The 16008-nt window shown below is 35.7% G+C and overlaps 1 protein-coding gene across 2 annotated transcripts in view; it reads right to left on the reverse strand.

Moving 5' to 3' along the window:
• The window catches only part of LOC139984422 (uncharacterized), a 37829-nt gene extending 25799 nt beyond the window's left edge, over nt 1-12030 (reverse strand). The window contains exons 1-2 of one of the 2 annotated variants that reach the window (XM_071998333.1): nt 11847-12030; nt 9363-9604 (exon numbers count right to left, since the gene is read on the reverse strand). In XM_071998333.1, the coding sequence (XP_071854434.1) occupies nt 9363-9537 (175 nt within the window). In that variant the 5' untranslated portion in view covers nt 9538-9604; nt 11847-12030. Of the gene's footprint in view, nt 1-9362; nt 9605-11473; nt 11803-11846 lie in introns of those variants that run through there. The other variant, XM_071998334.1, reaches the window with a different exon arrangement.
• Between the last annotated feature and the right edge of the window lie 3978 nt (nt 12031-16008).

Below are 16008 nucleotides of genomic sequence, written 5' to 3' on the forward strand. Positions count from 1 at the left end.
ATTTGCTTAGTAAAACAAATCCAAACAGCTTCATTAAATATCTTTGAAGTGTAAGCATTCACTGTTTGCATAATTAATACTTTCAGTAATTGTACTGGTATGAAATGCAATGCATGACACTGGACCAGTGGCCAATAGCAAATATATTCTAGTCGCAGAGTAAGTTTAATGTATAATCTCAATTTATGGGAGGGACAAAATGGGGGGGGGGGATTAACTGAATAGAAATACTGTACTTTGTATGTTACGACTACAGTACAAATGAATGTAGAACTTGGCTACTTGTTTATGAAAGGTTCAAATAAAATATTCAAACAGTTATTGAAATGGAGGGGATAAAAGCAATGATAAAATCATAAAAGCTGTACCTAATGGATGGGATTAAGACAATGATAACATCATATCTACTGTACCTCATGGATGGGACTAAGACAATGATAAATCATATCTACTGTACCTCATGGATGGGATTAAGACAATGATAACATCATATCTACTGTACCTCATATCTACTGTACGTCATGGATGGGACTAAGACAATGATAAAATCATATCTACTGTACTTCATGAATGGGAAAAAGACAATGATAAAATCATATCTACTGTTCATCATGGATGGGACTAAGACAATGATAAAATCATATCTACTGTACTTCATGAATGGGAAAAAGACAATGATAAAATCATATCTACTGTTCATCATGGATGGGAAAAAGAAAATGATAAAATCATATCTACTGTACATCATGGATGGGACTAAGACAATGATAAAATCATATCTACTGTACGTCATGGATGGGACTAAGACAATGATAAAATCATATCTACTGTACTTCATGAATGGGAAAAAGACAATGATAAAATCATATCTACTGTTCATCATGGATGGGAAAAAGAAAATGATAAAATCATATCTACTGTACATCATGGATGGGACTAAGACAATGATAAAATCATATCTACTGTACGTCATGGATGGGACTAAGACAATGATAAAATCATATCTACTGTACATCATGGATGGGACTAAGACAATGATAAATCATATCTACTGTACCTCATATCTACTGTACCTCATGGATGGGACTAAGACAATGATAAAATCATATCTACTGTACGTCATGGATGGGACTAAGACAATGATAAAATCACTAATGGATGGGCCTAAGACAATGATTAAACCATATCTACTGTACATTATGGATGGGACTAAGACAACATAAAATCAAAACATGCTATCTACTGTACCTCATAGATAGGACTAAGACAACGATAAAATCATATCTACTGTACTGTACCTCATGGATGGGACTAAGACAATGATAAAATCATATCTACTGTACGTCATGGATGGGACTAACACAATGATAAAATCACTAATGGATGGGCCTAAGACAATGATTAAACCAGTTCTACTGTACATTATGGATGGGACTAAGACAACATAAAATCAAAACATGCTATCTACTGTACCTCATAGATAGGACTAAGACAACGATAAAATCATATCTACTGTACTGTACCTCATGGATGGGACTAAGACAATGATAACATCATATCTACTGTACCTCATTGATGGGATTAAGACAATGATAAAATCATAACTACTGTACGTCATGGATGGGATTAAGACAATGATAAAATAGTTTCTACTGCACCTCATGGATGGGAATAAGACAATGATAACATCATATCTACTGTACCTCATTGATGGGATTAAGACAATGATAAAATCATAACTACTGTACGTCATGGATGGGATAAAGACAATGATAAAATAATTTCTACTGTACAGTACCTCATGGATTGGATTAAGACAATGATAACATCATATTATACTGTACGTCATGGATGGGACTTAGACAACATCATATCTACTGTACCTCGTGGATGGGATTAAGACAATGATAAAATCATATCTACTGTACCTCATGGATGGGATTAAGACAATGATAAAATCATAACTACTGTACCTCATGGATGGGATTAAGACAATGATAAAATAATATCTACTGTATGTCATGGATGGAACATACATCATCATGAATGGTTTTCAAACATTGGTAAGAATCACAACTAGTACTGTACAGTACCTCAACGATGACAATTATTTAAATATGTACTACTTTAAACTCCACTGCTCCGCTTAAGTGCCCTACTCTACAAATGGTTCTGGCTTAGTCCTACAAACCTACACTAGCTCCAACCCAAGTATGTGATTATTACAGTACTACTGTACTTGTCCTCATCAGGCTCTAAATGTCCTGCAAATCCTGTTCTAGCTCCAGCTGTGTCCTAGAGTAGATTTCCTATTTGAGATCTAGCGGTGTGTCCTATGAAACCTGGTCTAGATCCAACTGTAGGTCCGAGATGAGCCTTCTTCAGGTGTCAGCTCTATGTTCTAGAGTAAAGCTCTGTTCTAACTCCAGCCATGTGTCCTATGAGACCTGTCCTACAGTACCTCCAGCTGTGTGTCCTATGAAACCTGGTCTAGATCCAACTGTATGTCCTAGATGAGTCTTCTTCAGGTGTCAGCTCTATGTTCTAGAGTAAAGCTCTGTTCTAACTCCAGCCATGTGTCCTATGAGACCTGTCCTACCTCCAGCTGTGTGTCCTATGAGACCTGTTCAGGATAAAATGTGTCCTAGAGTACAAGTCCTGTTCCAACTCCAGCTGTGTGTCCTATGAAACCTGTCCTAGCTCCAACCGTGTTTCCTATGAGTCCTGTTCAGCATTCAGCTGTGTCCTAGAGTACATGTCCTGTTCCAGCTATGTGTCCTACATTATGAGTCCTGTTCTTGTTCTAGTGTACAAGTCCTGTTCTTGCTTCAGCTGTGTGACCCATGAGACCTGTTCTACAGTAGCTACAGCCTTTGAAACATGTTCAAGTAGAACTAACAATCACAGTTACTAACAAAATTATGTTTTTTTATTTTTCAGTAACTGAGTTTTGCCCATGCAACTCAATGCAATAATCAACTATTGTACAGTACATTTAAATCGTCTGAGAAAGAAAACATGTTTAACTTTAAATTAATTTAATTTGACAGGTCAATTCTTTCACAATTCTTTCTTACTGTCAGTGAAATACTGTATTTTACGGAGAAATGTGATAAAAAGTAAAAACTAAGTTTGCAGAGTAAAACTTTAAACAAATTTCTCCTTTGCCTCCTATTCCTTTGTTTGCTTATTATGTTTTATTTGTAACATTTTTTTAGCTTCATATTTTTCATTCCTATCCTTGGTGGGCTTGTTCGCCTTGTCCCATATATTCCCAATAGATAAAAGCATAATTAGCCCCAAAATTTACATATTCTGTAGGGGGGAAGAATAATAGTCTAATGCATGCACACTATCGCAGGAAGATTAAAAGACAGATTCTGAAATTGGATATGATCTTTAGTAATTGACATGACACTAAAAGGAGATATTAAGTATCTGGATTTTAAGAAAACCTACAAAAAGGTAGGGAAAAAAAGCAAATTTTCATTCTTTCATGAATAATTTCACGAAGAAAACTAGGTCTGCAAATAGGTTAATGGAACAAGATTTTTAGGGAAAGCTTCCCCAAAAAAGAGAAATTTTGGTTTTTTTCCTTTTTGCATGATTATGTTGATTTACTAAAACCTGTTATGACACAACATAATGTCAACAGACTCACTCAATGCTAATCTAAAAGAGCTCTGTTGGACGACTGATAAATTTAAATATCAGCAAAATCAGTAGAAAAAGATGAAAATGATACAAATATTGCATATTAAAATAAACAAAGAGCTCAACCACATCCCTTAATGTAAGCAAATACTTCTGCTGGATTTAGATTCTGAACATTTGATTTTCAATTTTAAAGCAGTATATACTGTAGAGAAGATCATGTGAAATTGATTTACTAGATTCAGAGGCTAGTTTTATTTACAGTAGATTCTGAACATTTGATTTTAAACCCTAAAGGAGTATATAGAGAGAAGATCACTGATTTACTAGCTTCAGAGGTTAGTTTATTGACAGTAGATTCTGAACACTTGATTTTCTCAAACCAGTATATTGAGAGAAGATCATGTGAAATTGATTTAAAATGCTCCTCAAAGGCTAATTTTAGTTAGATTCTGAACATTTGATTTTTAATCTTAAAGCAGTATATATACAGTAAGATCATGTGAAATTGATTTAAAATGCTCCTCAAAGGCTAATTTTATTTAGACTCCATACATTTGATTTTAAATCTTACAGCAGATAAGATCATGTGAAATTGATTTATGAGCTTCAAAGGCTACTTTTATTTAGATTCTGAACATTTGAATTTAAATCTTAAAGCAGATAAGATCATGGGAGATTGATAAACTAGCTTCAAAGGCTCTAGAGTTTTATTTTACATGCTTAAACAGCCAGGATATAATACCTCACTTTGCGAGTTAATGTTTTGGCGCTTTTTTGCTGAACTACAACACTACAGGCGTACAGTTTTCACATCTAGTCCAGCCGGGCGGAATATATATGAAATCCCCTGTTGGATGCAACAGTAGTCACATTAATAGTGTGCAAGACAGCTTTTAGTTAAAAAACAGTACTTAGGAGCTTGTTTCAAGTATGTATATTGGTGCTGATATTTTCCTTCATGAAAGAAAATTTCTTTAAGAAATTTTCACCTGTTTCAACATTGAAAGATATGATGAAGTCTGAGGCTGTGAGAGGAAAATGATTGGTTAAGGGCACAGTTTATCGTAACTATGTGTTTTGCAATGGGTACTAGTAAACTCAGACCAAGGGTACCCTTCAGTCCATGAAAGAAGACTGGATTAAAAATATTATTGTAGAAGACATGTACTGTATATATCCTGGAATCATGTGTTCATTGGAGGATTAAGGGCAAAGGTAAATGTCTTTGAATGCAATATGGTACGATCAGCACGTGGATGAAACCTCAAGGAAACTTATTTACAAAGATGTCGCTTTATAGCAGCCCAGCTGCAGATATAAGTTTGCCCGAATATCTTCAGTTTGTCAATATTCTGAACTAACTGAACCTCAAAGGATTTCTTAAGTGCCAAGGTTTGTTTGTTCTTTGTTTCATCAAAGGATCCTTAATGTTTGGTAGGAACATCGGTGGCTTTGACAAGACTGCAAAATGCATTGCATCCACTGATACGATGTATGATATTTGTACTTAAACACTGACGCCATACTATAACTGATAACCAGAGTTAAAAAGTGAATAATATTACACATCAATCAAGATAGTAAAATGCATTACAGCCATTGACACATGATATTTGTACTTAAACACTGAGGCCATACTATGACTGACTGATAACCAGAGTTAAAAAGTGAATCATATTACACTTAAGATAGTAAAATGCATTGCAGCCATTGGCAATTGACGTTTGTACTTTTAACACTGAGGCCCATACTGTAGTACTCTAGTTGAACCAGAGTTCAAAAGTGACTAATATTACACATCAAGATAGCATTGTTATCCATTGTTAAATTATGCATATTTTCTTGTCATTCTCAATATGAACTGAAATATTGTCCATCTTCAGTAGTGTTCAAACGTATAACCTAATCGGAATCGGTACGAAAATTGCATAATCAGGACATAATCGGAATCGGTAAAAATTACGTGGAATACCAGTTATGTCATACCGATTATTCAAAAACATATGGAAGGTGAAAATATCAACTGATGTATTAGGTTTGTTCTTTTACTACGAAATATTAAAATAAGACACCCTCTATACGTCTTTCACAGTGTACACTTTCATCAAATTAGGCTGCCAGGGTCGCCGATTTTGCTTCCCTCGTGGTTAGTGACTTCATATTTCTTGGGACAGTAAGCATAGCAGCAATATATACCAATTTCGCGAATTAACGAATGTGCTGGACAGGGTCGGAACTCGGAAATAGTCAGGGGCGATGGGCGTTTCGCCCTAGCAAGTGCTTAAAAGCCCTCCTAAAGCACAACTACGAGTGCGAAAAAGAAATATAAGAAAATCGCCCTCTTTATATCAGGTGTCTGTGTAAAATTAATTGTGACATGCGTTTGCTTTAGCTAGGAATTGCAGTTACAGCGCGAATCGCGCAAACAGTTCTCACATCCCGCATCAAATTTGAAGCAGTGCAGGAGGGTCGCGTACAATCACCGGGAAGTTCCCGTGGCAAATTACGGCCTGCACGAAGCAATTTCAGTACCAGCGAAAATAACCTAAAATCCTCACAAATCTCCGACCACATGGTAGCCTTACTTCACAGTTCACACTAAATCAACTGCATGGAAATCTAACCTTGCCATCTGTTTATTCGCTCTAGTTGTGTCGCAAATAAAAAATAAAAATATCAACGGAAACTGCAATCTTCGACCACATGTTAGCCTAACAACCACACTAAGTCAATGGGAAATGTAGCCTAACCATCGGTTTGCAAAAAAAAAAAAAAATGCGTAGCTTACTTTACAACTTTCAATTTGCTGGAAATCGGCTTTTGTTTGGAAGGTACTGTAAGTGATATGTCTTATAGAGGGAATGTTATATTTTATATTGGAGTAGTTTCTAGTTGTTATTATTTCTTTACATCAATCTGGTATTACATTTTAGAGTAATTTTAAACAAGTTACGATGGTACAATTTGCTTTTCAGTTTGATTGGCCTAAGCTTACATTTTCTAATTGAACCTGAATGGAGTTAAATAGGTAACAAATAGGTATGTTTAACTTCAAGTTCGTAACATTTCTATTTGTTCATAAACGGTATAATACTGAAAATAAGTACAAAATAATGTCGGAATGAAGGCAATATGTCATTAAAATTTACACTTTGGTAAAGATTGAAGATGGATGGTTTGTCTGAGATATATACTTTTTGAGATGGATATTTTGAGTAACTATTCTTAGCCCATTTCAAGCCATTAACAGGTGACATTCACGTCGAGGTGGTTAGGCCATTCGCTTAGCACAGTGCTGACTAGGTAGGATGTCATCTCTCCGTATTTTGGAAATTAAAAAAAAACTCCAGAGGTAATTTGGTACATGTATACAAAATGATACCTTAGAGCCTTGTATAACAACGAAGCAAAAGGAAACGGGAAAATCACAACAATTATTGTTTCTGTCAAACTTTATTGCCGATTTCGTATATACGGGATATTTTCTCATTTTCAAATAATCGGAATTCGTACGATTATGAAATAATTAATCGATAATCGGTATTTTCTGTTTTATGCATAATCTGTTGAACACTAATCTTCAGTGCTATATACCTTGACCATCCATAATTTATGCAATAAATGTTTATTATTAAAAGGGCAGCTGCAGTCAAGTGTACAGGAACATGCCATGGATTTGTTTACATGTTTTTCAAACTGTTATAAGGAAAAGTGCAGTGTTGTGTGGATAATCCTTTGCGATATAGGTATCGGCCGATATTTCCAATACCTGCGGCAAATTAGTATTGATAAAATTTAGCCCCATTTTTGCCAATAACGGCACACCGATATTGCACATTATTTAAAAGCTGCAAAGAGTATTATGAATGCAGTTTGTTATTAACACCGTTGACTGATGTAAAGATTGTATTTTGAGAATCAAGTCTTCATATATCACAATTTGTGCATGGTTTATATTTCAAACATGAAGTACTCTCTAATTTTGGCAAGGCTTAGTTGGTAGTATAGCCCGCTAATAGTTGGATATAATTTTTAGGGAAATTAAAAAAATTGAGAAGTTTTTTCAATTTTGGTTGCAGTAAATACAAGGGGTAGTAAAGGTTCTTAGTCAAGATATGCTTAAGTCTTTTCTACATGAAAACAGTTTTATTCATCGCACGATGTTATTTAAAAAAATTTGCTAGGAAATTCTTGGCTCCATTTGGCGACAGCTTGTACCAGACTTGCAGCCTATTGAACGTAGATGTTCAAACAGAGTAACGAATAGTACAACAGCAGTAACAGGAAGGAAGGCTTGTGCTTTTTCAACAAAAAAAGTCCTAGAACACAGTTTCATGCATATCACATTGGTGGGGAATATGAAAGTCATTTAAAGAGGGATTAGGACTAAAGTTAGTGTTATAGAATATGCACATTTTTTGCTATTAATTTACTAACAGGATTCCGCAAATGCAAGTTATAAAAGTTGTCACTGTTTATGAGTTGTGCAAACGATAATAACTTATGTTAGCTGATTGTTATTTTGATACTTTATGTATTAATGCATGGCTAAAAGTGTGATTTGACCTTCATTCTGGCTGTTTAATAATACCAGTATCAGGCCGATATCAGGATTGGAATATATCGGATATCGGCCAAAACCGATACTGGCGATATCAGCACAACACTAGAAAACAGGTCAAAGGTCAGAAATGTGTGTATAAGTAAGGTATTTTTTGTTGTAGTACTACTTGTGATGTAACTGGGGTCTTAGGGTGTGCTAAATTTTAACCACTATACCTGTATTTCTCACCAATAAAAGAAAGGCCTTTACTTTTGAATTAACTCATCAGGCAAAACATGGCTAGGAAGAAATGGATCCCCAAGAACAGAGGTTCCCTTACTGGGGTGCATGAGTCCCCAGGGGGTGCGTGAGTCCATCTCAGGGGGGTTTGTGAGACATTTCTGAAAGTCATAACTAGAGTACTTTTTGTTGAACTAAAATCTGATATATCATATAATTTAGTAATATATACAAAAGTTTGTCTTCATGAAAACAAAGCTGCGGGCACGCCTTGAGGTTGGCCCCGACATGAGGGTGGCCCTCTTCAAGACAGCTCCGAGGATCAAACGCCTTATGGAGGAAAAACAGGAGCATCCGTCTCATCGTGTGTGATGGGTGATCCATTTGTGATACAATTCGTGACCTGAACTTGAAGTTTCCAAATAAATATTTGTTCATCTCGTTTTTTCATTACAATATTACACTATGAACTTGATCTCTTACGAAGAAATGTTATGCATATTATAGTATAATTATGACTCAGACCGTGTCTCTAAAAATTGGGGGTTTGTGGACAACTTTGACATCCACAGGGGGTTTGTGGGGGGATAAAGTTAGGGAAACCCTGCCCAAGAAGGTAACAGTCTGCGAAACCTTTCCATTCTAGAGACACTATTTGTAGAATAAGGATGGGTATCGTACTCAAGTGACCGGTCATGGAGGGCAGTACCCTGTTAAAAAGGTTACCAGTTCACTCTACGCACTTAAGAGTGTTCAGGGTGTGAGGAGACAGGTAAGAATGAACATTTATTGGTTTCAATCGGGAATATAACTGTGGGAACAGAGTTTTTTGGATTAACCTTTGACCTCTCCACTAAGTGGGATTATGTCATTGGTGTCTTTATATTGATAAGGAGTCAGTTTTGTTCCTTTCAGGACTCACCTTCACTGCTCTTCGTAGCGATACCCATCTCATTTTTGCCGTCTCCTTCTCCTTGTACAGGCTTAAACTGCTGAGGAGCTGACTGCTTTCGTTTGCGGGACTTATGTTCCTGCGACGAGAGTTCGGCTGCATCTGGATCTGTCTTTGCTGCCAGAGGGGATAAGCTTGCATCCATTATTACCACCCTCAAGGCAGAGCAAGACACACATTTGTCATAGAAGTGCTTCGACACTCTAGTCTCTCTGCAGAAAAGCATTGGAAGATGCAAGAGTAGAAAGAGGAATAAAATACAGAATCTAGGCAAATGATTATATATTCATGTCTGTTTTGCGATTTTTCTAATTGATCAAGTAAACAGCCAGTTTTCATTGTTAAATGAATGAATTTGGATGAAATTTACATCAAGGTGATGCTGATAACAGCTCCTGAAATTGCTATCAAGGTCCGGCCGCAGGAAAAGCAATTATCACAAGACTTCTACGATCCATACAAATCAGGTGTAAACACTGCAAGCGGACGCCTAAATCCATAACGCAAGTCAAAATATGTTCAATTTGACATGTTAACCAACTGCCTCGGACCTAGAATTTCACACAAGTTTTGAGACACTAAAATGTACAAGTACTTGAAAAATCTGTCTAAGAGCAAATTACCACTGGCATGAACAGCATCCATCAGTTACTATACAGGTTTATTGGTGCAGCAATAATATTTACTGATAATAAACAGTAATAGATAGTAGGTACGGAAATCATAGTAATTTTTGGACTGATCATTGTGTTACCCTACTGATCATTTGGTTATGGTCTTAATGTCTACCAGCAGAAAAATACAAGTGCCTTTTTCTCTAAGTACTGGAAAATGTTTAAAATCATTGGCATTTAGTCAGCAAATAGCCTGACTTTTGAGCCCAGGCTAGATTCCTTTGGATGACTTCTTGAGATGGAATGGACATACAGGGTTACACTTTCAACCACCAATAAAAACCGACTATACCTAAACAAGAATAAAAATCCTTAAATGATGTCAATTCTGTAAAGAATGTAGGTGTGTTTTTGGTTGTTGATGTTACAAGCATTCTACTGTGGCTAGGAGCAGGTGATTTTTCGTGACCATTTTCCCATCTGCTGTTTTGCTAACTGCACTGGATATGTATCTCTAAAACAGTTAAGCACACCTCTGCACGATTTTTCTTTCATAAATGAAATGGTAATATCCTCAGTTTCAAGTCACTAACTGCTCATTTTAAATTTTGAAAAACATATCATTGCGACAAAACCATATTACAATAAAAATTTTTCAATTAATTCTCTATAAATTATTTCACTGCTAAATATTTAAATCTTGAGAGCGTTTGCAACCATGATTACCAAGTCTAGTCGGAAAATTGGTATGAATAATTCAGTTACTATGCAATGTAATGGCAAAGTCAAACTTAGCACGGAAGATACGGATATATGTTGGATATCTATCCATTAGTGTTTGACACATCATTGTTGTTGAACGTACCATTACAAACTAGGTGTTCAGTATGTGCGTACAAAGTTAAAGCAGAATATGGTCTAACAAGTAATATATGTGCTTAAAGTGATAAAAAAAGAGAAGCTTCTTTATTTTTGAGAGTACTGTTAATCCCTAACCCTAACCATATGCACAAACTGCACTAGGCCTAGTTTGCAAAGGTACGTTCGTTGTCAATGACTTGACGACCACTTTTGGACTTTCATGGACAATATTGCCAGTTGCTTATGCTTTTATCGATAACTTAAAAAATTCAAATCGCTGGTTGGTCTACTTTATCAATAAACTAGCCTATGCTAGTAGTAAATGCTGCTCACTGTCACACAAATACAATGATTGAAAGTTCTGATTCACTTTCTACCTAACCTTTATTTGTGTACTTCTTTCTTCCAAATGATCTAGTTTTAAAGCAGTTAAATTTTAGCTTTCTACTCGTACAAACTATGACACGCATTCTAGCCTTTTTTCTTCTCTCTCTCTATCTCTCTGTCAAATTTCCTTCCCAAGTGGCCTAACGTTAGCGTTCTTGGCCTACATGTTGGTATTTTCCATAGAGCAGAATATCTGCTCTATGGTATTTTCACACTTACAAGACACGGTAGTACTAGTTCCGCGAAATAAGTACAACCAAGGCCTAACCACAAAATACCGTAACATTCAAGCCAGTTCTCGCATTGAAAAATTGATAATCAAGCAAAATATACAATTTTTGAAGTAGGTCTTGCGGTGTCGAACACTTTATTATTACTAAATATTAAAACATTATTTAACGTCCGTTTGTTTACAATTTTGACCAAAATATTAGACAGACAATCGGCAGTCAACGCGAACGAGTAGACTTAACAATATACAAAGTGGAAAGTACATTGCCAGTACAATGACTAATGATAAGACTGCAGTGTTTACTTCACATCGTGTCTCAAGTTCATGGCCAAAGTTAAGAACATTCACTTTTTTTGTCACCTTCTTTTGAAATTCCCGGCTGTCCTAAATTTCGTCTGGATTCCTTGTTTTGATGAAATCTTCAAAAAAATTCCCCAGTTAGTGCGTTCCCTGATGACGAAATGTCGTTGTGTTTCAGACTATAGCTTCTGTTCACTTTCGTCTATGCTGCAAGGCCACTGGAATGCATCACATACGTACGGAAACTGACGGGATTAACTGGAACAATCACATATGTGTTCAGTAGTTCAAGTAAAATAGTTCCTTGGCCTATAATGCGTATTGAAACTACTACTTTTCAGTTTCAGATCGTTTGTTTCCTTATACGAAATCGAAAAAATTGTATATTTTATCCAATTGGATTCAAGTTATTCAGAAATATCATTGAAAAAGATTATCTTCGGCCAACTAGTATTCACTTGCGGATGAATATTTCGTTCAGGAAGCGGATTAGCCTAAGTGAATCCATCCGTTGCAATACCCACACTGCGGAGCCATCATATCCGGCTAGTGGATAAACTATTACTGCTTTGTAGTTTATTAAATTGGAACAGCAACAACTTCATGTAGTTGCATGGACTTGTACGATGCCCTAAGTATAAGTACTTTTGTTCACGGGAGCCATGATAGAAATAGTGAAGTAGATGAATTCGGCCCATGAGCAAGGACCATAACACGTAATGGCATGTAGAAACAGAAGTACGTATAGTGCTATGGTTGTGCATATCATGGTCTCAAACTGACAGGGCCTCAGTCAATCACTGCACTTTCAATTTGAGCTAAACTTAAAGAGAGATGCAACAATGGTATGCCATACGGTAGGGGTTATGGTTTATCTGAAAGTGGGCCCCTTTTGCGAGTTGGTGTGTGCATGAAGTGGGAGGGGAGGCTGGACTTAGTTACCTTGCAGTATAAGTCTTAACTTTGTCATTGTGTACGAATCTCATACGAGAATCCAGTTCGCAACTAGCATGTAGGGTAAGTTATAGATAACAATACATAATCAATCAAATACACTGTTATATAGGTAAAAGAAAACAAAAAACAAAACTCAAGCAAAGAAAAAGAGGAAGGAGAGGGAGAAAAATTATAAATTTCTTACTTTCTTTCTTTCGACGTGTAAGATTATATATACCTGACCGCGCATGCGCATTGTCAATTAATGCAGTTCATATTGTTTTAAATGTGCGGTTTTAAGCTTGTCCGGACTATAAGTATTCTGACCAGCCCAACCCTCCCCCCCCCCCCACCAACCCCAACCCCACGTGGAAAGTAGAAGTATTTAAAGAACCAAAACTGTGTTCTCTCGTTAGAAGTAGTTTATCCGGTTCAGACTTGTGCATTATCGTTATTAGTTACCCAGGGGTAACCAATTAACTCTTTGGACGTTTAATTGGTTTTCGAAAATCCAAACTTTTACACAATCCCTGATTCTTGCTTTGAAATAAATTGCAGAGTCATTGAATCCAGGAAAGTATTTTACTAAATGTTCTCATCTGGAGATTTACACGATAGGCCTATTGTTCTATCCTGTAAATTATCGTCTATGGGTTTATAGGCTAAAAGAATAAGAATATAATTTGATTCATGCATTCAGCACATAGTGAATTTCATAAATTTAGTGACCAGATATCTAACACCCAAATATTGCTATCAAAACCAATAATATTTTATAAGAACAAAAGTCTGCTTTTAGGAACGTATACGTGGTCCCGAATAACATCAAATGGTAACCTTTCCGTGTATCGTCGAGTTCATATAACCTTTCTCGGATACTCAAGATATATTTTGATTGTGAAGCTAAAACTATGAAAATGTTAAAGCCTAAAGGTGAAAATGTATCCGTTAAATTGCTCACATTATTATTTAATAATGCTCACATTAAATTGCTTACATTATAGGTCTAGAAACCGCTGAATTAGGTTCACGTTGAAATGTGAGGTATACCCTCGAGTCATTACTTCTTTGCTGTAATGATTCCAGTTATATAACTGTTTACCGTGTTAGGTACCGTACCACAGTTGGGTGCGCGTCCAATGTCGGAAAGAAATCCTAAAGTGACCTAATGTAGTAATCGTTTTGGTTTTGGGGGGATTTTTTTTTTTGGGGGGGGGGCATTTTTGAGTCATCTTCGTTCTTTTAGATTCTTGGATATTGAAGATGACGAAAAATACTACTGATTGTCTAAAAAATATGGAGCATTGAAGGTGATTTTAGGCATTTTAGAAAATCCTGGGTGAAATAAGAAGATTCCACAGCTTGAGCTCGCAGATGGTTTGGGGAGCACTATGCTAAACTTTTGGGATTGAGTAACCTTTCTCCATTTTTCTTATGATAAGGTACGGAGTAGCGAGTTTTGGCATCTTTTTTTCCCCCTCGTTACAACCACTTTCTCACAATGGCGATTGGATCAGCCGTTACCATAGTCTGAGGTGTATGTGTCTCTTACCATTTATAGGTTCTTTTTAGGAGGACCTTGATTGCAGGGACTCAGTGTGCATAGGCCTACGTTGGTGGTGATATCAACTTATATGGCCAAATAAATAGAAACTGCAGTGAAAAGATGGAATTAGTTTTATCCTTTTTCATTTTACGTACTTATGTATAAGGAAAGTAAACATTCGTTTTTGTTGATTTAAGTCTGAGATTTTGGATAAATATATTCTCTCCCCCTTCTTTCTACCAAACCTCGCACACACACACACGCGGGCAGACACACACACACACACACACCCATATACACCCACACACACATATATATATATATATATATATATATTTATATTTGTATTTATATTTATATATATATACATATATATATATATATGTGTGTGTGTGTGTGTGTGTTTGTACGCACACACACAGATGTACATAAACTGGGCTTATTTACAATTTCGGACGGAAAAATCAGTTTACACAAAACACCAGAAACAATATAGAGCTCTGCTCAGACAGTATTGTGTGTAGAGACCTTTTTTGACCTATTTTGTTTCAGTTTAACTGTAGCGTTCCAATAAAAATAAAATCCTAGCTTATGAAAATCCAGACAAATTGCAAAACAAAGATCAATATTCGGAGGAATCATGAGTTTATTAATCTTGTTGCACTTTGTTAAAATATAGAGAAGAATAAATGAATTTATAGCCAAATTTAAAGACAAAACATAAGAAAACAATATATGGCTCTGCTCTGACAATATTGTGTGTAGAGACCTTTTTTAACTCCTTTTGTTTTTTAACTGTAACGTTCCAATAAAAAGGAAAATCTCAGCTTATAAAAATCCAGACAAAATGTAAAACAAAGATCAATATTAGGAGAAATCATGAGTTTATTAATCTTCTTGGACTTTGTTAAAAAAAATTGAAAAATAAAATGAATTTTTAGCCAAATGATAAAAAATGTAACTGATAATATAACCATATTCTTATATTATCAAGTCGATATATATGCAGACTAGGAAATGTGACAGTTAAATTAAAATTGCAACCAAAAAGAATGGATTTATCCCAACTTCTTTCCTCATGTTTTTTCTCTATATCTATATAATGTATTAATGTTAAGTTATATTAGTTTTCAAATTTCCAGTACGATCGTATGGTAATATAGAAATTTTAATAAAAATTGTTCATAGTGCTTCCAAATTTAAGCAGGGTATAAAGGTTGTTCAAAGTCTTAAAAAAAAATTCCATTCAGGTTCCGATATATCGGGCACTGGTAAAGTTGTTTATCACAATTATCAGTTATTTGGAAAGGTTGAACAAAGACCCGATTGTATTCAAACTTTTTTGACTTTTGACACCAAGTTTGAGCTCCATGGATTTTGGCTGCATTCCAGTGGCGCATGCTTGACCTGGGGAAGGGGTCTACGTATATACGTCTATATATCCCCACACCTTGAGGAATTGTTTATGATGAAAATGCTTTGTTTGGCGACTTTTCAAGTAAGCAACGATTAAACTTATTCCTTCCTTTTTTTCCCAGAAATCTCGGCAATTCCTTTTTTTTTTCTTTATCCGCATTTTGTCTTTAAATAGGGTTGTTCTCGTCGCCACTTTGAAAACATGGATATTAAACCATTCGGAACGTCTCAGAGATCGAGGGAACAGGGCTTTGAGGAGGGCAGTGCAATATAAGTTGCACATTGGATGTGATTGTATATATAATAAATATATATATGATTATA

This window comes from Apostichopus japonicus, chromosome 17 (genome assembly GCF_037975245.1).
Source record: "Apostichopus japonicus isolate 1M-3 chromosome 17, ASM3797524v1, whole genome shotgun sequence".
Lineage (NCBI taxonomy): Eukaryota > Metazoa > Echinodermata > Holothuroidea > Aspidochirotida > Stichopodidae > Apostichopus > Apostichopus japonicus.